The following is a 22,121-nucleotide window of genomic DNA, read 5'->3' on the forward strand; positions in this document are numbered from 1 at the left end:
ACTCCCCTTCCTGCTCCCGGGGTGCTGGGACCAGCCCCCCTCAGGCGGGGTCTCCCCAGGGGCCTGCTGACCCGCACCCTGCCCTGCCCACCCGTCCCCGAGCCCGGGACTTTGCCCGGGACCGGACCAGCTTTCTGAGTGTTCTCACCAGATTCCCGCGCCTGCCTGCCTGCCACCAGCACCCCGGAGCCTGGCGCCTCTCCCCGGAGGGGGCCCAGCTCCTCCGGGTGTGTGTGAGTGTGTGTGAGAGTGTGTGAGAGTGTGTGAGAGTGTGTGAGTATGTGTGAGTGTGTGTGGAGGGGACTATGGTAGCCCAGCCTGGGGTGTCTGGCCCAAGGCTGCCAGCAGCTGCCGTGGCCCCTCCGTGGGGTCTGTGTGTGGCCACTGGGGGCAGAAGGCAACTGAGGGCCCAGCGAGGCCTGCTGTGCTGTCTGTGAGCCGGACCCTCTGGGCCTGGAGCTGACTCTCTCCTCAGACACCTGTTCCCGGTGACCTCATGCCTGCAGGGCCCCTCATGGCACAGACACGGTGGTTTCAGCGAGCTTTGTTGAGTGAAAACGCCACAGGCTGCCAGCATAGCGGGCACCCACTCAGGGAAGCACCCACCCAGCCCCCCCACGCCCACTGAGACCCCTGGGAGGGGTCAGGAAGGGGCTTACAGACTCGGGCAGCAGCCTCCACCCCTGCACCCAGGCCAGCTCGGGGCCGGGACCCCTGCGGCTTGGGGGGCAGTCACCGTCCCTGCAGAGCCTCCAGTGCCGTGGCCCAGGCGTCCGTGGGGGGTGGCGCCCGGACTCTGAGTCCCCGGGCTGTTCCGGGTGGGCTGTGCGCCAGCGCCCTGATCCTGCCCCTGGGGCCGCCACGGCCAGAGCTCAGACGCCAGGGCTGCCCGGGGGCGCCCAGCAGAGCTGGCCGCAGCCGCAGCAGCAGCAGCAGCAGCAGGGCTGGGGGAAGCGGGGCTGGGGGCCCAGGGCCGGGCAGAGCACGGCGGGCTGCTGCGTGACCGCGGGGCCGCCTTTGAGGGGCGCGGGGGGCCGGGGCCCGGCCCGGGGGGGCTCCCGCTCGGCCCTGATGGCCAGGAAGGCGGCCAGGTCGAGGTCCAGCATGGCCACCCCTCCGCGGGGCGTGGGGGTGCTCTGGCGGCACTGCGGGCAGGGGATCCAGCGCTGCTCGTGGGCGGGTGCGTCCAGCCTCCGCACGCACGCCTGGCAGAAGGTGTGGCCGCAGTACAGGCGGCGCGGCAGGCGGCCGGCCAGGTCGTAGGCCGAGTAGCAGACGATGCAGTCGCCCCGCCGGGCCCCGGCGGCCGGCCCCTCCTCCGAGGCAGCACCCTGGGGGAGGCACGCGGGGAGCTCACCGCCAGGGCGCCCTCCCGCCTCGGCCCCGTCCTGCCCGCTCAGGGCCCAGGCACCGGGAGCCGCCCCGGGGTCAGGAGCCCAGGCCGCCCCAGGCGGGGTCCCCAGGGCCAGCGTCCGGGCCAGCTGCCTGGCCTTTCCCGTGGCCCTCCTGCTGGGCCCCGGCCTGCCCCCTTCCACCCACCCGCCTGCCCCGGCCACGGGCCTCCTACCTGCATCCGCTCTGCAGGGCGGCTGGGCCGGCCAGAGGGTGGCCGGGGTGGGGGGACCCAGGGCGCCCTGCGGCTCCCTCCCAGGGGCTCACGTTACTGGCCGAGCCCGAGTCAGCAGGGAGGCAGGTGGTGGCTGCAGGCGGGCGGGCGGGCTCCCCTTTCAGCCACAAAGCACTTGCAACTGGATCCACCGGCCCCCCCCCACGCTGCCCCGCCCCCACCCCCGGGCCAGACCCAGCGGCAGGAACCCCCAACCCAGGCCTGGCTCTGCCGCTCCTCCCGGCTCATCCTTCCGCTGCTCACCCTGACTCCCTCCCGCCTCATCCTCACGCTCCCCTCCCAGCCAGAGCGGCTCCTGGTCTTAACCGGATGGGCCTGTTCATCTCCGTTCCATTGTCGCCTCCTCCAGGAAGCCCGCCGGGGCCGCACTGGCCCAGAGCCTGAGGCCCGCCCCGCCCAGTTCAATCACAGTGTGAGGGTGCCTGTTGGTCAGGCCAGTGTTTTCATCCCGGCCCTCGACCTGGGGGGGCAGGTGGCCCATCTGGAAAGGCCCCAAGGAGGTCCTGGCACAGACACGGACCACCCAGAGTCAGCCCTGGACACCCATCAGAGCCCCCACCACCGCCAGGGCCCCAGGGCCTCAGACACGGCAGAATGGGGTGCGTAGAGAAGGGCTGAGACGGTCCGGATCCCCAAGGCTCCTCCACCTCGGTGGCGGGAAGCCCAAGGCCAGAGCCCCCTCACTCCCATCGTGGGCAGGGTGCAGCCTCTTGGCAGGGGGCACCGATCGGACAGGTTTCTGGGTCCGGCCTGGGAGGGGGCGGGCCGGGGGCAGTGGCCGGCAGTCGGGCACCCCGCGTTCCTGCACAGTCACATGTCCGTGACACAGTCACAGCCAGTGACATGTCCGTCCACACCCAGGCGGCCAGTCACCACGGGTCAGGGAGGGCCAGCACGGGACCTGTCTGTCCTGCGGGGCCAGCTCGACTTCCTCCCTCCGCTCTGGGCCCAGCCCGGAAACACGGGCGCTCCGTGCCGGCATCCACTGACTCCTCGCCCCGGCATCCCGGCCTCACCCGCGGTGAGGCAATGCCGGCTTCCTTCGAGCAGAGCTGCCCCCTCGCCCTCCCACAGGCATGCTGTGCTGCGTGCAGCCGGGGGCAGGGGTGTGTGGGGACAGGGGCTCCACGGGGCTCCCCGCCTCCTCCAGGAAGCCCAGGCCCGAGTCTGGACGGGGCCCCGGGGCAGGTGCAGGAACGGGGTTTGGTGGGAGGAAGAATGCCTGGTGGCTGGCGGGCGGGCTGTGACTCAGAGGGAGCAGGCTCGGTCCTGGCTGCCGGAGCGCCCAGTCCCAGACAGACAGCCTGCCGGCACCGGCCCACCCCCCCTTCCCCTCTGCCGCGTCCTCTCTTGGGGGCCTTTCTTGGGGCCCCGCTCCCCAGATCCCATGCACGGCCCCCTGGCCGACCTACAGACTGAGGCGTCTCCCAGCTGAACCCAGGCCTGGCCAGGGCCGGGGTCACACTCCGGCCCTCCTGGCAGCCTCAGGGCAGACCCGGTCCCGCAGTGCAGGTTACAGAATCGGCCATGGCTTCCCTGTCCCCAGGCCAGGGGCCTGAGTGCCTTCCAGCCCGGGTCCCCCTGAAAGGAATGGCCTGAGGACGCTCACTGCTTTATTACGGGCTCGGGCCTGGAGGGAGGGGGTCCAGGGCCTCTTTTCCAGAGGCCGAGCTGAGCGGCTGGGCTCGCTGGCACGTCCCTGCCCGGGGGGGAGGCGGCGGGCACCTGTGCGATGGCCCAGCGGGCACCTCCAATGTCCACACGCTCCCGAGCGGGATCCGGCCGCCCGGGGGCCGGGCTAGGAGACGACGCAGCAGCAGCTGTGGCAGCGGCAGAAGCGCGGGCAGTGGCAGCAGGAGCAGCAGGGGCAGCAGCAGCAGTGGTGGGCGATGTCGTCGCCGCGCCCGATGGGCGGCCGGCCGGCGTAGGTCAGTCCGCGCTGCCCAACGCAGTAGGGGTTGCCAGGCTGCTGCCAGGACTGCGGGCCCTGGACGGGGGCGGCCCCCTTGGCGCCCCCCTTGGCGCTCCCTTTGGCGCCCCCCTTGGCGCCCTTTGCCCCCTGGGGCCCCCAGACCTCCTCCACGGGCTGCAGCAGGCGGGAGGGCTCCGGGGCGCAGGCACCCCCAGACAGCGGCTGCCGCTCCGAGGGGCGGTGCGCGGCCTCCAGCTGCTGCTCCAGGTCGGGGCGCAGGGGGGCCCGGGGGATGCTGATGTGGGTGTAGGGGTTCTTCACCACCATCTCATGGGGGTCCATGGCCCGGCCTGGCGGGGGCGGGGGGGGCAGAGCAGACAGTTGGCTCCATGGAGGGGAAGTGCCCACCCCGGGGAAAGCCAGTGTGAGGGCTGGTCTCCGGCTGCCCCGAGTGGCCGACCCCTGGGGGAGCTGGGAGGGGGGGGGGTCTGGAGGCACAGCAGAGCTGGCCCTACGGGGAGCCCCAGGGCAGGGAGGGCCCAGGACCCACCTGGAGTGGCAAACGCAGTCTGTCCTCTGGTCCTGCCGTGCCTGTGAGCCGGCGGCTGGCAGCTGCCTTTTCCCTCCTGGGGAGGGGTGGGGCCGTGGGCGGGCCTCAAAACGGGGTTCCCACGTTCCCGGGAGGCTCTAGCTCCTCCAGCATAGTGGGCACCCACCCTTCCTTCCCGGTGGGCGGTGGCCACGGCCCGGGCTCAGAGGGGCACGGCCAGCCAGGGTGACTCAGCCCCGACACACGCCAGGCACGTCCTGGGCCCGGGCGGGAGGCCGGGCGGGGAGCTGGGGTCAGGCCTCAGACCCCAGGGCAGGTGGTGTGGGGGCTCTGGCCTCACTCGTGCCCCTCAGAGCCCCTGCTCTTCGGCAGCCGCAGCCTCTGTCCCGGTCGAGACCGGAGCGGTTTGAGGCGTGGACGCCCGAGTGGAGGGGTGGGGATGTCGGGCCCGTGGGCCGTGGGAGGCCCGGGAAGCCGTGCGGCCTGGCCCTTAATGACACGTGTGAGGGACAGAGCAGGCTGGCTCTGAAGCTGGTCATTTGTGTGGCCCGCGCACGATGTCATTAATACCAAATGCCTCCTGCAGGAAAGAGGTGCCGCCCGACTCAGAGGCTTGCCTTTTCATTGATAAAAAAATCGATTTACACACTTTTGCTGATAAAACTTATCTGACAACTGGTGACACGCGCTTCCTACGCCCAGTGACAGTCTGGCTCCCTCTGCGGGGAGGCGCCTGGGGCCAGGAGTCTCCCCTCAGCGCCCAGCCTGGGCCCTGAACCCTCCCACCTCCGATGGGAAGGTGGCACTCCGCACTTGCCGTACAGGGTGGCTGTGTGCAGGGGTGACAACAGATGCACACACTGTGCACCCTGGAATTGGCGAGCGCCCCCCGGGGCAGTAGGGTGCGGCCAGGCCCCGTCACCCCGGTGCTTGGTGGCCGTGGGGAACCCCCAGGAAGGGCGGGATCAACTCAGACGTGGCCCAGGGGCCAGGGTGACCCGGGTGGCCTCTGCGGGGGGCCGGTCTGACCGGTCCGGACACGAGCTCTTCCGATGCAGCATCTGATCCCACGGGACAGTCCCGCAGCCATGAACTTCCCAGGACGGAGCGGAGGCCCGTGCGCAGGCGCCGTAAGCCCCGCCCACCGCGCCTGCAGGCTCCGCCCCTCGCGGCCAGGCAGCCAGGCGCATGCGCGACCACAGGCCCGAGGCGGCCTGTGGGAACTTTATTCCCCAGAAGCCTCCGCGCTCGAGGGCTTCCTTGAAGACCCGGTTCGGGGTCTGCCGGGCCCGGACCGCTCCGAACCCGCCTTGGGCCGTCCCGGGAGCTCACGAGGCGCGGATCCGGCGGGGGCTTGCACGGGGCGGGGCCTCGCTCCTGGGGGCGGGGCCTCGGGCGGGGGCGGGGCCTGGGCTGCGCTTGCCCAGCGGGTCTGTAGGGGGGTGCGGGGCTGATGCTGGGCTCCCCCGTGTCCACTGGCCCGCGAGCCTCCCTTTAAAAATATATATATATATTGAGGATATATATATATTTTTAATTGATTTTTTATAGAGAGGAAGGGCGAGAGAGAGAGATAGAAACATCGATGAGAGTCATCAATCAGCTGCCTCTTGCACGCCTCCTACTGGGGGACGTGCCCTCAACCAAGGTACATGCCCTTGATCGGAATGGAACCGGGACCCTTCAGTCCGCAGGCTGACGCTCTATCCACTGAGCAACACCGGTTTCAGTCTGAGAGCCTCCCTGGGTCCCACTTCATGCCAGAGCCCTGGAGGCCGCCTGCCCCTCCGCCTCTCCCACCTGCTCCTGGCCTAGACCCTGGCCGGAGGTCGCACAGGCCGGCCCAGGGCCAGGGGCTCTCCTCCTGCCCGGTGGGCCCACGTGGCTGCCTCTCCGGGTCACCGAGCTCCGGGCTCCGCGGCCCTGAGGGCCCGCACACAGGTGCAGCCCGGCCCACACGGAGGAGACGGCTGTCCCGGTCAGAGGCAGGCCCTGGTTCCCTCCCTGTGGGTTGGGGAACCCAACACACGTCCTCTGTGCTCCGTCACCCAGGGAGGCCCCCTAGGCCCGGGGACCAGGGAGGCCTGGCTGGGGAGGGAGCAGAGAGGAATGGGGCTTCCTGCTGGGTGGGGCCAGGTGCGCACCCAGCGGTGTGACGGCCGCACGTGCTGCTGGGGGTGCGGAGGCCACCGCACCCTGGGTGGGTGTGTGCTGTCTTTCCGGCTGTTTGACCTTCCACGTCCGCCTCCCCACCCACCTGTCCGGCCGCCCTGGTCCTGGAGCCTTCTTCCAGCCGGCCCTCCCTCATCCACTCTGGCGCCTGCCCACCCTGCGCCCCTCCGTGGCCACCCTGCCCGCAGCCTGCGGCGCTGGCCGGTGCCGGGCGCACCTGGGGCCGGAGCCCCGAGGCGCTCACGGGCCTGAGCCGAGACCCTGAGCTCCGGGGCGGGAGGGCGGCGCCGGCGGCCCCAGGGCCGAGCCCGGGAGCCAGCTCTCCGGGGTCACCTCTGGGCCCCTCCTTTCCCTCTGGCCCTGAGCTCCGGCGGAGAGGCTTGGCTCGGGCTCCGGTCCGCCAGGCGGGGACGCGGCGGGGCGCCGGGGGCGGGGCGGGGCGGGACGGGCACCCGCACGCGGCCCGCGGGCGCCGGTGACCCCGGGGCGGGCGCCGGGCCCTCTGCGGACCGAGGGGCAGCCCGGAGCCGCTGGCCCCGCCCCGCGGACCCCGCGCGGGTCCCAGGCGGGGGTGGCGCTGCGGGCGCGGGCGGGCGCCGCGCGCACTGCGGTCCCCGCGCCTCCGCCGCAGAGCGCGCCGCGCCTCGCACGCACCTGCCGCCGCCGCCGCGCCCGCTCCCCGCTCCCCGCTCCCCGCTCCCCGCGCCCGGGGGCCGCCGCGCCATCGCCCGGAGCCGCCGCGCCATCGCCCGGAGCCGCCGCAGCCGCCGGAGCCGCCGGGCCGGGCGCGGGCCCGCAGCCGCCGCCTTTGAGACAACCTCTGCGGCGGCGGCCGGCCGCCAGGCTGGGGCAGGTGAGAGCGGCGGCGCCCCGCGCGGCCCGGCGGCCTCGGGGGCGGGACGGGGAGGGGGCCGGGCCGCGCGGGGAGAGGGTCGGGGTCAGAGGTCGGCGCCGGCCTTTTGTGCGGAGCGAGGGCGCGCGGGCGGGCCGTGCTCACGCCGTCTCTCACCTGCAGCTCGGGCCTGCTCCGGGCCTCCTCCCCGCTCCCGCCACCGCCGAGCCTGCGGCCCGGGCCCGCCCGCAGCCAGGCCTCCGGCTACCTGCCTTCCCTGGGCGCCCTGCCCTGGAGCCATGGGGCCCACCTAGCCCCCGCCTGCCCGGACGGCCCGGCCCGGGCACTGCTGACCTCGGCCGCACGGAGAGCCCGCCCCAAAGCCCCTCGCCGGCCCCCGCAGCCCGAGACCCTGGGTGAGGCCCTGGGCCGGACCTGCAGCCCCAGGCAGCCTCCCGCCCCCCTCTGCCCGCCCTGCCTGCCTCCCGCCCCCCCACCCCTTCCTCCTCCTCCTCCTCCTCCTCCTCGGACTGGACCAGAGAAGCCGCTGTGGCCACCGGGAGGGGCCCTGCCCCCCCAGCTCTCGCCAGTCGCCCCCAAGAGTCCTCGGGGAGGCTGGGGTCCCCACCAGGCCTGGCGGGACCAGGATGCTGCCCCTGCTCCTCCCCCCCGGCCCCACCCAACGCCCCCTCCCACCCTAACACCCTGTCTGACCGGAGACAGCCGGATGCCGGCTGACCCCGGGCCCGAGGCGGGCAGCGGCCGGCCGGGCCTCCTCATGTCCTGCCTGAAGGGCCCCCATGTCATCCTCAAGATGGAGGCCATGAAGATCGTCCACCCCGAGAAGTTCCCCGAGCTGCAGGCGGCCGCCCCCTGCTTCCCACCCGCGCCCCGGCCCACCCCAGCTCTGGCTCCCAAGCGGGCCTGGCCCTCGGACACCGAGATCACCGTCAGCCAGGCATGTGGGGGGGACATGCCTGCCCTGGAGGGGGCGTCCCGCACCCCGCCCCTGCCACGCCGGCCCCGCAAGGGCAGCGCGGAGCTGGGCTTCCCCCGCGTGGCGCCCGTGGACGAGGTCTTCGTGAACCAGTACGTGATGCGGGCGCCGGGCCCCACGGCCCCCGGGCCCCCCGCCGGGGAGCCCCTGGAGTGCCCCACCTGCGGGCACACGTACAACGCCGCGCAGCGGCGGCCTCGCGTGCTGTCCTGCCTGCACTCCGTGTGCGAGCAGTGCCTGCAGATCCTCTACGAGTCCTGCCCCAAGTACAAGTTCATCTCCTGCCCCACCTGCCGCCGCGAGACTGTGCTCTTCACCGACTACGGCCTGGCCGCGCTGGCCGTCAACACGTCCATCCTGAGCCGCCTGCCGCCCGAGGCGCTGACCGCCCCGTCCGGCGGCCAGTGGGGGGGTGAGCCCGAGGGCAGCTGCTACCAGACCTTCCGGCAGTACTGCGGGGCCGCCTGCACCTGCCACATGCGGAACCCGCTGTCCGCCTGCTCCATCATGTAGTGCCCGCCCGCCGCCCGCCGCCCCCGCCGCCGCCTGCTTCCGGGACCCGGCCCTGCCCCATCCCCCCACCCCCCACCCCCCACCGCTTCTGGCCCCCATCTGTGTGGCATTGTCGCTGCAACAACTTTGCCATTAAAACTCTGCCAAAGTTTGCATCTCGTCCCTGGCCTGCAGCCGCTGCCTGGCCTCCACGCCGGGCCAGGGTGGGCACCGGGACTGCAGCCCGGAGGGGGCAGCCGCTCCCTGGCCAAGCTGGGCCGGGCGTGCTGCTCAGGTGACGGGGCCTGGCTGTGCGTGTGCGCACATGCGTACTTAAGTGTGACCATCACACACCTGTGCAGAGCCAGCTGCCTGCGTGAGCCAGGCAGGGACGTGCAGGCAGGTGTGCAAATGGACCCAGCTGGGCAGGGAGGACCCAAGAGGGCAGGAGCCACCGGACGTGGGGTGGCTGGGTGGGGGACCGTCTGACCCTCCGAGGTCGTGTGGGAAGGCTCCGGGTCAGTGTGACGGGGGTAGCACTTCTGGCCGATGGTCTGGGAAGGACGCGGGGCAGGCAGAGCAGGGCCGCTGGACGGGACAAGGGCACAGGGAGGACAGCACTGGAGCAGTGGTTCCAGCGGCTGCTGCTGTTTATTGAGACACGTCTCCTGGGCTGGCACAGCGTGTGCCCAGCTGGTGAGGCCGGCCGGTGAGGCGGTGCCGGGACTGGCTGGGTCTGTCCTTCGGGTGAAGGCCCCGGCTTGGTGACGTGGGCTGCCGCAGGCAGGGGCTCAGCTCTGCGCTCCGGCATCAAGGCCAGGCTGGCCTCTGTCCCTCGTAGCTCAGGGGCATGTGCCCGCCCTGGCCACGCGTGGTGCCCCTGGGTCCCCCGCTGGCTGGCGGGGAGGCCCCTCGTGGGTTGAGTTTGCAGAGCGAGGGCCTCTCCTCTCGGCCGCCCCGACCTTCAGGGACACACGTGGGCCCTGACCTGGGACACGGGCAGGAGGGGGTGGGGCGCCGGCAGCCCCTCCCAGGCCCACCCTCCAAGGTGAGGCGGCCGGTCACGATGTCCTCTGAGCCTCAGACACGCCGGGTGGTGCCTGTCCCCGAGGGGAGCTGGGGCCCTGCCACGAACCTTCCAGCCTGTCCTTGGGCGCCGCGGGCACTGTCTGACAGCAGTGGTTCAGAGTCAGGGGCTGCACAGAGGCTCCTGGGTGAGCTGGGCCCAGCTTGGGTCATGATCGAAGGCCAGGCCCGGTCAGCCTTGGTCACCAGGCTCAGGGCAAGGTGCTCCTCCAGGCGCGGCCCCGCGCACCAGGCCTGCAGGACGTGGCCATCAGCGCCTCGGGCGGTGCGGGCGGAGGCACGGGCCCGCTCGGGCGCTCAGTGGCCGGCGCGGTCCAGCAGCATGAACAGCAGCCCCAGCAGCATGAGAGGCGTGAAGACCAGCAGCAGCCCCAGCAGCTCGAGGCCCAGCAGGCCCAGCAGCGCCAGGCGGCGGGCGCAGGGCCCCCGCTCCCGCAGCGCCCACAGCCAGGCGCCCAGGCAGGGCGGGCAGGGCAGGAAGGGCAGGCAGCCCTGGACGCCCACGGGCCCCGCCAGGAAGCGCAGTTGGTAGCGGTGCTCCAGGGAGGCCCAGGGCCCCGGGCCCCGGCGGGGTGGGGCGGGGGGCGCCGGGCTCGGGGGCCGCGGGGGCCCGTCGGCCTGCAGCAGCTCCTCCTGCAGCCGGCAGATCGCCCACTCCAGCATGGGCGTCTTCTGGCGGCACAGCGGGCAGCGCACGCGGCCCAGGTCGGCGCTGGGGGCCGAGCCCAGCAGCTGCTGCAAGCAGCCCGAGCACAGGCCGTGGCCACAGTTCAGCAGGGCCAGGCGGTGCCCAGCGGGCCCGTAGGGCTCTGTGCAGATGGGACACTCCTCCTCCTCCTCTTCCTCCTCCTCCCCTGTGGGCCCAGCCCAGGGGGGGGCTGCCGCTGTGGTCCCCAGCAGGGGCTCGCTGTCCAGACACCTGGCACCCCCAGGGCTCCCGAGGGCCTGGCCGTCCGGCCTCTCCTCTGCCGGCACCTGGCACAGCGGGTCCAGGCGCTCAGGCCCCGGGCATGCCGAGGGCGGACTGGGGAGCCCCGAGCTAAGGTCAGCGGGGCCATGAGGAGGGGCCCCGGGGCAGGAGTCAGGACCGGGGGGACGGGACCCCAGGGCGGCAGTGGGCGGTAGGGCTGTGAAGGTCACTGGCCCTCGGGCTGGGCCAGCGTCTGGCACTGACCTTGCAGCAGCCACGGCCTCCTCTGGCTCCTCGCCCCGATGGGAAGTGAACTCCCGTGGCCTCAGCACCGTGCCAGCTTCAGCCGCTCCTGGGCCACAGGCTGCCCCGCTGGGTCCGCCGGAGCCGCACAGCTACCGCGACTCCGGGCAGCACCTGACTTAGATGGGCCCCGGGCCGCCTGCCCAACTGCCCCAACAGGAATTTCCTTGGCCGGGAAGGCCCATCCCAGGTGGTGACAGCGCCTGCCCGCCCCCTCCTGGCCACACCCCCTTCCTCCTGGGCCTCAGGCTGCTGCTCCCTGGCTGAAGGAATGGCCTTTACCCGCCTAGCAGGGCACCCCCCACACCCTTCCTTCGGGTCTCTCCAGACTGCCCCCCACCCCCTGTCAGAGCTTGGACAAGGTGGGCCAGCAGCCACCCCCACCGGGCGAGAATCAGACACCCAAGTGTTCCCACCGGGGTGCTGAGCCGGTGCTGAGCACGGCTGTGTCCCCACCAGGGGCGCTGTCTCGGTCAGGAGCTGTAGGCCCACCCGAGGCATCGGAACAGCATGAGAACAAACAGGTCAGAAGCAACACCTGAGCCGGCGTTTATTGCTGAGTCTTCCTGCAGCCAGGCGAGGATGGTGACAGCCCCCCAGGCCCGGGAACTGGGGCCGGTGCGCCACCAGGCAGGGGGGTTGTCCGGGGGGGCCCCCTGATGCCTGTCAGGCTAGGGTGCCTTCTGGGTGCTCCTGAGCAGGACCTAACTCGGAGCCAGTAAGGAAGGCCGGCTGGAGCCAGGGACGGCGGCTGAGTGCAGGCCCCGGATGCATGTGGCCACACAGGGAGCGGGCCGTCGCCACGTGGGGTCAGGCAGGGCAGCCTGAGGGTCCCCGCGCACAGCTCCTCAGGCCCACGTCTCGGTCTGGAAGCGCAGGGTCCGCTGCAGCTGGGCCAGGTAGGCGGCTGCCTCTGGGTCCGAGAGCCCACCCTCCTCCCGGAAGACGGAGACCAGGGCTTCAGACACTGCTGCGGGCATGTCCTTGGCGTTGCTGGGGAGACAGGCAGCCCGGGCTCAGTGCTGCCTGGTGCCCGAGGGCTGGTGCTCGGCCCCACAACCTGGCTCACCCTGCACCTGGCTCCCCCTGCACCCAGGCTCCCCCCGCCCCTGGCCCCCCTCCCCTGCTCCCGCCCCGGGCTCCCACCGCCCCTGGCCACCCTCCCCGGCTCCCTGCTCCCGAGCTCCCCCCGTCCCTGGCCCCCCTCCCCGGCTCCCTGCTCCCGAGCTCCCCCCGCCCCTGGCCCCCCTCCCCGGCTCCCGCCCCGGCTCACCCCGCCAGGAAGAAGCAGGCGCCTTGGTGGTCCAGCAGCTCCCACACCAGCGGCCCTCGCTCCCGGAGCCGGTGCTGCACATACACCTTCCGCTCCTGCGGGGCGCCGGACACAGGAGGGAGGGTGAGCACCCCGCCCCGCCCCGCCCTGCCCGCCCCGCCCGCCCTCCGCACACCCACCTGCTCCCGGGAGAAGGCCGTGACCAGGGTCAGGCAGCCCCTCTTCTCCAGCTCCCGCCACTCGGCCTCCCAGTAGAAGTCCTGGTCCCGCCAGCGGCAGCCGAAGAACAGGAGGTTCCCTGGGGACGGAGGGGCCTCGAGCCTGGACCTGAAACAGGCCCAGCCGCCCGCACGCCCGCCCGCCCGCCCGCTCACCTGTCTGGCCCCGGGCCACTCGCTCCTGGACGGCGGCTCGGAAGGGGGCCACGCCGGTGCCGGGCCCCACCATGATCACCGGGGTGCTGGGCTCCTGTGGGAAGCTCAGGGCCCCGGGCCGCACCCACAGGGGCACCCGGACCGGGCCTGCGGGGGGAGGAAGGCGGCATGACGTGGCTGGAGGGCCAGGGCCCTCGCCCGAACCCCCACCTGCCGGAGCGCGGAGGGCACCTTGCCCAGGGTCCAGCGACGCCAGCCAGGAGGAGCAGAGGCCCCGGCGGGGCTCCTTGAGGCGAGTCTGGTACTGCACCACGGCCACCAGCACCTGCAGCCTCGTGGGGTGAGCCTTGGGGGGGGGGGGCGTGGGTTGGTGGGGACGGGAAGGTGGCACCTGCCCCCCATTGGAACCTGGCCTCGGAGGGCGAGCCTGGGAGAGGGGAGGGCGAGCCTGGGGGAGGGGAGGGCGAGCCTGGGAGAGGGGAGGGCGGCCCGGGCGGCCGCTCACCAGCAGAGAGGAGGCGATGGAAAAGGCGCGCGGCCGGATCGGGGGGATGAGGTCCAGCAGGTAGTCTGGGGGGATGGCTGCCGCCGTGTGCGGGAAGTCACACAGCACCTGCGCAGACACGGCCTCAGTGGGCAGCTCGGCCCGGCTGCCACGGCCCCCCGGCCCCCCCGGCCCCCGCCCGCCGCCCGCACCTCCAGGGCGGTCCTGCGGGGCCGGCTGCAGTACTGGTGCAGGGCCTCCTGGCCGGCCGCCGAGCTGAACTCCAGCAGCTTCTCCCGCTCCAGCGCGTGGGGCGACAGGCAGGCCAGCAGCTCGAAGAAGGAGCGCCGCGGCACGCCGGCGATGTCCAGGTGCCGGGCCACGAGGTGCCGCACGGAGCAGGGCTGGGGCAGCCGCGCGGGGCGGGCAGCACCTGGAGCAGGAGAGGAGGCGGTGGGCCGGGGCCGGCCGGGGCCAGGGCACAGCGGGGGGAGGGGGGTGGGGTTGAGGGGGGGGCGGGGCCGGGTGAGGGTTGGGGTGGGGGTGGGGGTGAAAGTGGGGGCAGGGGAGGCCGCGGCCCGCACTCACCCGGCTCCCGCGGCTGCAGCGTGAAGTGCTGGTCGGGGTCCAGGCCCAGCGCCTGGCAGAAGAGCTGCACGTGCAGGGCTGTGTTCTCGGGCGGGATCAGCACCACGTCGCCGGCCACGAAGCTGTGGGAAGCCACGGAGGGGGGCGGGAGCTGGGGACTCGGATGGAGGTGGACACAGAAGACGAGGGCTGGTTCCGGGGGGGCTGGGCCCTGGGACCGAGGTGCCCGCCGCCGCCGGCCGCCATCTGCCTGCTGAGGCTCTGGGGGGACCAGGCCCTCTCCGTGGCCTGGCCGGTGCCCAGACGGATCCTCACCTGATGCCCGAGTCCGAGATGTCGAACTCGATGAGACGCACGTCCTGGAAGTGGGAGGGGCCGGTGACCCGCTGGTTGGTGACCATGGGCGCCAGGAAGGGCCGCCGCTCTGAGGGGGGGCTCGGGGGGTCGGCCTGGGCCGCGTGCTGCTCCGAGAGGCAGGGCCCAGAGGCCTCCTGAACGAACTGCAGGGTGAACTTGGAAGGCAAGCTGTGGAGGGGCGCCCGTCAGACCCGCAGGCGAGGCCCGGGGGGCGGTGGCCAGCCGCTCGGTGCGCCCGCGGCCCCGAACCAAAGCCACTCACGGGACTCCAGGGGGGATCACGCCGAGGCCAGGGGGCACGGGGTGCAGCCCCAGCACCTTCTCCCACAGCGAGTGCAGCCAGGGGTCGATGGCGCCATCGGGCCTGGAGAGGGCAGCGCAGTGCGGGCTGCTCAGGGCTGGCCCCAGGCGCTCGCTCCCGCCCCACACCCACCCCAGCTCCACCCTCACCCCAGCCCCACGCCCACCCCAGCCCTAGCTCACCCCAGCTCGTGCTGGTCGTCGCCCAGACAGACCGGCAGCAGCGCGGTGCCCCCTAGCTGCAGCAGCCGCCGGTGCAGCTTCTTGGCCACAAAGTTGAACCTGAGCAGAGAGGGAGGCTGCTACGGGCGCTGGGCGGGAGGCGAGGAGAGGGCGCAGCCAGCCATGCAGGGCAGAGGGCAGCCCCACGTCTCCCCATCTCCCAGGTGGTCTGGCCAGTGCAGCCCGGAAGGAGCCGTCCCGGGGACGCTGTGAGCACGAGGGCCAGTCACCAGTTTTCTCCCTCCCTCCAGTGAGCGTGCCCTATCTCACGCGCCCGTCTTTGGGCGTGGCCCCTCAGCCCTGACCCGCTGGGCGGCCAGGGTTCTGACGCCCGTGACCTGATGCTGCGTGCAGCCACGGCCCTCTGCGAGGACCCAGGTGGTCGTGAGGACGCGGAGGGACATGGAGGGGAGGTGGTGGCCACTGGCTCCTGGCCTGGGCCCTTGGCTCCCAGTGCCCACCCCGCGGGCCTCTGCACGGTTTGAAACGAGCCGAGCACCTCACCACACGTTTCTGTGAAGCGGGGCGAGAGCGGCTGTCCCGGGGCCTGTGAATACCTGGCGCTGGCGGGCGTCAGCGGGAAGTCCCCTGGGGTGCCCGGCCTGGACCCCCTGCCCACCCACAGAGGCACCCACTGGGGAGCCCCTGGAGGCTGGGGCACCGGCCCCTCCCCCGGACACCTCGCAAGCCCCCGCCGCAGCCTGGCGCCCACTCACTTGGCGTAGGAGGAGTCCCCGAGGCCCACGACGGCGAAGGCCACCTGGCAGAGGGAGGCGGGCAGCAGATTCTTCCGGAACAGGAACCTCCAGAAGCTCTGAGACCCCAGAGATGTGAGTCAGGACCCGCTCGGCACCGAGCCCAGACAGGCCGGAGGGCGGGTCCCGGCCTCCCCAGGGCCCGCTCCCCCAGTTGCTAACAGACCGCCTTCCATGTTCATCCCATCGCAGAGGCGAGGCACTCGGGAGAGGCAGGGACTGCGAGGCACTGCCGGGGTGTGTGTGTGGGGGGGAGGCTGGCACTGCAGCCTATTTAGTCCAGGCTGGAGGGAGGGCCTGCTCCTCCACACCAAGAGCCCCCCATCCCCGGGGTCCCTGGGGGTGGGGGGCTCTGGGCCTCCACAGCGCAGCTCTGGGCCGAGTCCGCCCCCACCTGCCCCCTCGGCAGCACCTTCCTTCCTCTGGGGCCCCTCCTGGTGGCTGAGCCGAGCAGGAGCTGCGAGGGCGAGGCCCAGGGTCTGCAGAGCTGCCTGGGGCTCAGCCTGCCAGCACCTCCAGCCGTGCTGACCCGGGCCCGCCACACGGACCTGAGCTCTGAGCGGGCGGGGGGGTCACTGCTGAGGAGCTGCTGTCCCCGGTGACCCCCACAGGACGTGTGCGTGTGCTGGGACAAGGAGTAACCTTCCCTGGCGCCTTCCGCTACCTCCTCAGCCCAGGCCCCGGGAAGGAACCGAGTTCTAACATCTTATCTTTTGTTCCTTTTGGAAGAATGTCTCAACTTTATCCTGTCAACCTCCCAGTGTCACTGCCGCGGGCGTCTCCCCTGTGGCCGGCCCGTTTCCCGCTGCGGGGAGCACGCCGACGGCTCTTCGCTGCCCTTGGCCGCCTCTCACAGGGCGGTCCCTGCGGCGGGCGCTGGCTCCGTGGTCTGTTTGTATTTAAGAGGCTGACAGAGCCCTGACCAGTGTGGCTCAGTGGATAGAGCGTCAGCCTGTAGACTGAAAGGTCCCAGGTTCGATTCCAGTCAAGGGCATGTACCTTGGTTGCGGGCACATCCCCAGTGGGAGGTGTGCAGGAGGCAGCTGATCCATGTTTTTCTCTCATCGATGTTTGTAACTCTCTATCCCTGTCCCTTCCTCTCTGTAAAAAGTCAATAAGATATATTAAAAAAAAAGGAGGAAAAAGCTGACAGAAAAGCCTGAGCCTGGACCTGCCTTTGATCCTGCCAACCTGCCTTCTCTGTCTGAGGAGACCCTGCGCTGGGGTCCTGGAGACCCCGAGCTCCCACATCAGACCCACCCCCTCTTGTTCTTTAGTCTCCAGCCATTGACCCCACCAGCATATCCACTGGCCCGGGCCTCTCCCATCTTATAGTTCCTTCCTTCTAACCCACATGTGTCAAACACAAGGCCCGCGGGCCAAATCCATCCCGCCAGGTCTTGCAATGTGGCCCGCACCGCGTTTCCATCACAATGACACTTTATGACTGTTCAGTAAACCATTCGGCCTGCGATTTAGGCTGGATTTTAGATTTTGGCCCCTTCTCTGATTGAGTTCGACACCCCTATTCTAACCCCTCAGCCCCAGCACAGCCAGAAGCCTTTCTGCATTAACGCCAAAGTTCCTAAAAGACTCCCTCCCCTCTCAGTAGCCAGTGACCCTTATCCAGCCTCTCCCCACCCCAAGGTCACCGGTCCTTCGCTGATAAGCCCCACGGGAGGCCTCAGCTTTCTCTCGTCATTTCCCTGCGGCCTGAGCAGACACCTTCCTCTGAAGGCTCCTCTTGTGCGTGGAGACCCTACATTCCCTCTTCTGCTGGACCGAGGTGCTGACAGCCTGTCCTGGGGGGCCGGAGCGGGGCTTCCTTCCTCAGCTTCCCACTGCGGCATCTCCAACACCTGCCCCACCCGGGCCTGGTTGGAGCTCCCGGGCCACCTCCCACCTCCACCTGCACGGTCCCAGGCACAGGGCCTCACTGGTCCCTTTCCCTGGGTGCGACAACCATCCCTCCTGTACCCGAGCCTGAATCCCTGTCTTGATCCCACCGCCTTCTTTCTCATCTTTGAAATCCGTTTGCTTCTGTGTCCTGTCGAGTCTTCCTTAAACTCTCGGGGACCCATCCACCTTTAGTCTCTTGCCCGTGCTGGGTAGGCCTCCCCATCCCCCCCACTGTCCTTGCTCTCCTACATCCTGCCCACCCCCCCCAAGTGGTAGTTTCACTAGAACAGGAATGTGACTGTCACTTCACACGCCCCGGAACAGCGGGAGGGGGAGCCGTGGTGCCTGGAGGAGTTTATTGGGAGGAAACCAGAACCCCAGCTCCTCTCACACCCACAGCTGCCGCCGCCCACAGCACTGCCAAAGGGCTCGGGCTCACTGTGCTTCTCAGACCCTGCCCCCCACACAATGACGAGGGGGTGAGGTCCAGGGCAGGGATCTCCCGCCTGAGCACACACAGCCGCCGTGGCAGCCTTACCTTCATGTTGTCAGGGGGGTCTCCTTGGCCTGTAGTTGCACAAACAAATACCACCAGGGGCTCATTAATCAGATTCACCTCAACAGAAAGACACACGTGTAAGGCCTCGGGCTGTGATGACCGGGCATCCCTCCGCCCGGGTTGGGACAGACAGCGCTTCCTGCTGCCCCCACCACATCTGGCTCTTTCCCCGGCGGCCTGTGCTTCCTGGCACTGTCCCTGCCTGTGAAACCTGCTGCTTCTGCGTTGTGCTTGGCCCCATGAGGGTGGACATGTGGTCACTGGCTTCACAGCTCAATTCCTAGCCCTGATCGTGCCCTGCTGGCGGGGCACGGTTACAAGGGGAGACCCGCGGGCCCCGGCCCCCCTTCTCCCCTGGGAGCCCCCGCCCCTCCTCCACACGGCTTCCGGTCCCCCAAATCCTCCCTAACAGGAGGGTCCTCTCGGACCAAACCCGACGCCCTGGGGCCGAGGGCTCAGGGGGCCGGCGCCCAGGCAGCCCGGGCTCCCCGCCGAGGCCCAGGGAGCCCTCACCACCGGGTAGGAGTCCAGGGCTTGCACCCGGCAATCGAGACGCCGACGCCGGGCCTCGCGGCCCAGCCGCTCCGCCACATCCTCGGCCGTGCCCGTCTGGCTGCCGAACAGCACCAGGAGCCGTGGGCTCGGCATCGGGTGGCGGTGGTGGAGGGGGGCGGCGTGACGGCGTGAGGGGACCCCTGCGCCCGGCAACACGACCCACAAGTTGCCCCGAGAGCCCAGGCGGCCGGGAAAGACTCTGACTTCCGGCTTCCGGCGTCGCCCGGAAGTGACGCGCTGGGGCTGCGTCCAGCGGGGCATGGCGTCCGAGCGAGCCGGGCGTCCGCTGGCGGCCTGTGCTGGGTCCCGGGCCGGGGTCGGGGGATCGGCGACGCGCCGGGGCCGAGGAACGGGGCAGGCGGGCCGCTCGTCGCCCGTCGTCCGCAGCGGCGGGCGCCTGGCGAGGCCCGCGGGGAGGGGAGGCGCGGCCCGGCGGGTGAGACGCTCGGCGGGGCCCGGGCCCGCGCTCCGCCGGCGCGATGCTCTTCTCGCTCCGGGAGCTGGTGCAGTGGCTGGGCTTCGCCACCTTCGAGATCTTCGTGCACCTGCTGGCCCTGCTGGTGTTCTCCGTGCTGCTGGCGCTGCGCGTGGACGGCCTGGCCCCCGGCCTCTCCTGGTGGAACGTGTTCGTGCCCTTCTTCGCCGCTGACGGGCTCAGCACCTACTTCACCACCATCGTGTCGGTGCGTCTCTTCCAGGACGGGGAGAAGCGGCTGGCCGTGCTCCGCCTCTTCTGGATCCTCACGGTTCTCAGCCTCAAGTTCGTGTTCGAGATGTTGTTGTGCCAGAAGCTGGTGGAGCAGGCTCGGGAGCTCTGGTTCGGCCTCATCACGTCTCCCGTCTTCATTCTCCTGCAGCTGCTCATGATCCGCGCCTGCCGGGTCAACTAGCCTCGCAGAGGGGGCCGGAGAGGGAGCTCGCTCTCCACAGCCAGAGTGCTGGGCCCAGAGCTGAGGACCACCCCGGAAGTGTGAGGGCGCAGTCTCCCACCGCCCTGGACGAGAAGTCTGGGTCTGAAAGCAACTGCAACTTGTACCCTGCGGAGTGCTCCCTTTTCTCTAGGCCGGCCATGTCTGAAACTGTTCCCTCAGCAGGGATGAAAAATCCTTGATGCTTAAAATCTATTTCCTGTTGTTTCCTTTGAATAGCGCATCTGCATTGAAATCTTGCGATGGACCCAAGCATGACAGGCCTGAACTCCTCTGGCAGCTGGAAACGGCATAGAAGCAAAATGTCCTAGCGGGCTCAGTATTCTCATGGATCCTGGGAAAGTTTCCTTTATGCTCCGGCTGCGAAGTCAGCCGGCATCACTGACCTCAGAGCTCATGGTCCCATTAACCCAGACAAGGCTGCCTTAGGTGTCTGAGCTCTAACAAGTGTAAAGCAGCTGGTATCTCCTCCCCCCGCCGCTGGGGAGAGAGGTGGCCCTTCCTTCATTCCAGCCAAGGCACCCAGGACGGTGTCGAATAAGCATGATCAGGACCCTCCCTGTCTGGAGCCCTGGCACCTGAGAAAAGAACTTTGTGTTCCAGACTCTGCTGGGCTTCCGGTCCCAGCAGGTTGCGGGGTGAGGACTTGTCCGCCACCTGGTGGCCAGCACCGTGAGCGCACCTGAGATATGTATAGACCTCACTAAGGGACCAGAAAGGGGAAGGTGCTCTGATGCTCAGAGGCATTGAGACCTGCAGCCGGAAGCTCGCAGAGGGTCTCGGCTCCCATTTGTTGGCCTGAGGGCTTTGGTTTGGTACCATTCAGGTGCCGGATGAGAACATTTGAGAACATTTGCTGAGATAAGAAAATAAAATAGAATGTTTTGCTGAAGCGCCGTGGTTTGCCTGACCCATTGGGCGCGGCAGTTGGTGGCAGAGCTGAGGCTGTAGGAGGGCTGGCACCTGAGGGAGCCTCATGGTGGAGGGGGAAGGTTTCCCCCCAAGAATTCCTACTGCATGCCTTGGGAGCCGCACGAAGGCATGGGGTAAGGCCATGCTGAGATCCTAGTGAGTAGTTTGTGTGGCCTCCAGGCCTTGGCATCGGCCAGCGTGTGGTCTTTGTGGACCCTGCTGACACCGTAGAGCGGGGGTCACAGGTTATGGCCTGAGGCCTGTTTTTTTGTGCCCTAATCTTGAAAGGGGTGAGGAAACAGAAGAATGACAGAAAGCCAGTGTACCTGCCATGTACGCGGTCTTCTGGGTAAGATCGTTCTTTGTTCCAGGAGGGCTCTCCTGAGCAGTGGAGACTGTGGAGCAGCATCCCCAGCCTTGACTCTATAGATGCCAGTGGCGTCTCATTGGTGACACCCAAAAGTGTGGCAGGCATTGCCAGGTCTCTGGGAGAAACACCGCCCCCGGTGAGGACCAGTGGGTTAGGATATTTCCTGCATGGAACAGGTCTGTGGGCCTCGTTCTAGCCCAGCAGCTTTGTGACCTTTGGCTGAGGGCGTACGTGTGCTGCATGGCCATGGAGATGCTTGAGCTGGAGACTGGCTCGGTCTGGTCTGAACCGCAGCTACAGACATGTTTCCCACCCAGGCATGGCGTCACTTGTGCCAAAGCCAAATATAAGCTGAACGTTTGGAGTGAGTCTCCTTGTTTGTTAATCCCCACCTGCAGGTATTTTTCCATTGATTTTTAGGGAGAGAAAGAGAGATCGATTGGTTGCCTTAGCACATGCCCTCATCAAGGCAAGGGATCCAGTTGGCTGCCTAAGTACATGCCCTTGACCAGAATTGAACCTGGGACCCTTCCGTCCCCAGACCAACGCTCTTTCCACTGAGCCAAGCTACCTAGGACTGGAGTGAGTTTCGGATGGATGTTATTTTTAGGTTGCCTGTTTTATTTTGTTAGTTCAGAATCAGGGAGTTGGGTTGCTGTAGAAGTGACAAGAATAATAAGGTTCACTTCCTTTGGAAGGCGACTTACCGCCGCGGCATCAGAAGCGGAGAAGAGCCCTCGGCTGAAGCCTGCCCCGCTCCCGCTCCCTCGGAACTCCCTCCCTGAGAGACCAGTCTGTGGCGGGCAGTGTCGTGCCTGAGCGACTGCTGCTGACTGCGGGCGGCATCTGTGTCAGTGCTCCCCAGGTCCCCCTTCTCCCGAGTCCCGGGGACCTAAAAGAATGTGGTGGGCACTGGGCAGCCCACAGGGGAATCTGCTTTCTCATGGCACGAGGGCGGGGGCTGTGTCTTCAGGGTCGGTGGGACCCAGCAGCCTCGGGTGAGGGAAGTTCAGTAGTAGCTTGGGGAGGTAGCAGGGTGGGACCCAGGGCCTGGCTTTTGTGGCTCTTGGGGCGTTAGAGAGCGTGGGCCTGCTTGTGTACGGGGAGGAATCTCAGCTTTGGTGCCTCCTCGCAGCTTCCATACTCCTGGATGGCCAAGTGTGGCACAGAGCCTCCACCTGTCTGAGCAACACAGTCAGGTTCTGGGGCCGGCAAAGCCAGGCAGCAACTCGTTCACCGACCACCCTCGGGGCCATTCCTCAGCACTGTGGGGTCCCGGCATAGCGTCTCCGCTAAGTGTCGCAGGTGGGCAGGCATGGCCTGGGAGGGACTGGTGTGCAGCCCGAGCATCGCCCACAGGAGCGGGGATAGCCTACGGGTCCTGGGCAGGTCCTCCCTCCCCCGCGCTCCCAGGGGGGAGTAGGCGGGCTGGGTTGGGCCCTGGCACCAGAGGAAGTTACCTGGCCGCCTGGCCAAGGTCATCCGCGACTCTGGGCGCCGGGGTCCAACTACCGCCCCGCCGGGACCCCGCCCCCGCCAGGCCCCACCCCCAGGGCATCCAGGGCGGGGCGCAGAGGCGGAAGTGAGGGCCGCCAATGAGCATCGCGAGGTGTCAGGGGCGTGTTCAAAGGGGCCTTCTCCAATGGCAGCCAGCGGCGGCGGC

At 69.4% G+C, this 22,121-nt stretch overlaps 6 protein-coding genes across 11 annotated transcripts; 2 read left to right on the top strand and 4 right to left on the bottom strand.

Annotated features, from left to right (window-relative positions):
- Positions 1-487: 487 nt before the first annotated feature.
- RNF224 (ring finger protein 224) lies at positions 488-1,855 on the bottom strand. Its single transcript, XM_045573841.1, has 2 exons — positions 1,789-1,855; positions 488-1,654 (listed from the first exon to the last, which is right to left on the bottom strand). Exons 1-2 carry the CDS (start codon positions 1,853-1,855, stop codon positions 873-875), a joined length of 849 nt encoding a protein of 282 aa, XP_045429797.1. The 3' UTR covers positions 488-872.
- Positions 1,856-1,885: 30 nt separating this feature from the next.
- CYSRT1 (cysteine rich tail 1) lies at positions 1,886-4,518 on the bottom strand. Of its 2 annotated transcripts, XM_036416969.2 has the most exons (3): positions 4,090-4,518; positions 3,704-3,889; positions 1,886-3,652 (listed from the first exon to the last, which is right to left on the bottom strand). In XM_036416969.2, the coding sequence occupies exons 2-3, from the start codon at positions 3,879-3,881 to the stop codon at positions 3,426-3,428; spliced, it is 405 nt and encodes a 134-aa protein (XP_036272862.1). In that variant the 5' UTR covers positions 3,882-3,889; positions 4,090-4,518; the 3' UTR covers positions 1,886-3,425. The 2 variants fall into 2 exon arrangements, with proteins under 2 accessions (XP_036272862.1, XP_036272860.1); XM_036416967.2 differs by having other exon boundaries at positions 1,886-3,889.
- Positions 4,519-6,988: 2,470 nt separating this feature from the next.
- RNF208 (ring finger protein 208) lies at positions 6,989-8,754 on the top strand. Its single transcript, XM_036416951.2, has 2 exons — positions 6,989-7,114; positions 7,277-8,754. Exon 2 carries the CDS (start codon positions 7,821-7,823, stop codon positions 8,601-8,603), a length of 783 nt encoding a protein of 260 aa, XP_036272844.1. The 5' UTR covers positions 6,989-7,114; positions 7,277-7,820; the 3' UTR covers positions 8,604-8,754.
- Positions 8,755-9,644: 890 nt separating this feature from the next.
- LOC118707090 (basic proline-rich protein) lies at positions 9,645-11,382 on the bottom strand. The gene is made up of 2 exons (XM_036416993.2): positions 11,338-11,382; positions 9,645-10,973 (listed from the first exon to the last, which is right to left on the bottom strand). Exons 1-2 carry the CDS (start codon positions 11,380-11,382, stop codon positions 9,966-9,968), a joined length of 1,053 nt encoding a protein of 350 aa, XP_036272886.1. The 3' UTR covers positions 9,645-9,965.
- Positions 11,383-11,406: 24 nt separating this feature from the next.
- Positions 11,407-18,514, bottom strand: NDOR1 (NADPH dependent diflavin oxidoreductase 1). Of its 5 annotated transcripts, XM_036416851.2 has the most exons (15): positions 18,394-18,514; positions 18,206-18,349; positions 17,672-17,700; positions 15,196-15,293; positions 14,441-14,539; positions 14,220-14,321; positions 13,916-14,125; positions 13,601-13,722; positions 13,225-13,445; positions 13,034-13,141; positions 12,760-12,874; positions 12,529-12,675; positions 12,334-12,452; positions 12,155-12,249; positions 11,407-11,874 (listed from the first exon to the last, which is right to left on the bottom strand). In XM_036416851.2, exons 1-15 carry the CDS (start codon positions 18,506-18,508, stop codon positions 11,730-11,732), a joined length of 1,869 nt encoding a protein of 622 aa, XP_036272744.1. In that variant the 5' UTR covers positions 18,509-18,514; the 3' UTR covers positions 11,407-11,729. The 5 variants fall into 5 exon arrangements, with proteins under 5 accessions (XP_036272744.1, XP_045429835.1, XP_045429834.1 ...); XM_045573879.1 differs by having other exon boundaries at positions 12,334-12,468; positions 17,672-17,749; positions 18,206-18,508; XM_045573878.1 differs by having other exon boundaries at positions 17,672-17,749; positions 18,206-18,458.
- A 212-nt stretch (positions 18,515-18,726) lies between these two features.
- On the top strand, positions 18,727-20,068 carry TMEM203 (transmembrane protein 203). Its single transcript, XM_036416970.2, has one exon. It carries the CDS (start codon positions 18,727-18,729, stop codon positions 19,135-19,137), a length of 411 nt encoding a protein of 136 aa, XP_036272863.1. The 3' UTR covers positions 19,138-20,068.
- The last annotated feature ends 2,053 nt before the right edge of the window (positions 20,069-22,121 follow it).

This window comes from Pipistrellus kuhlii, unplaced genomic scaffold, assembly GCF_014108245.1.
Source record: "Pipistrellus kuhlii isolate mPipKuh1 unplaced genomic scaffold, mPipKuh1.p scaffold_m20_p_57, whole genome shotgun sequence".
NCBI classification, from domain to species: Eukaryota; Metazoa; Chordata; class Mammalia; order Chiroptera; family Vespertilionidae; genus Pipistrellus; species Pipistrellus kuhlii.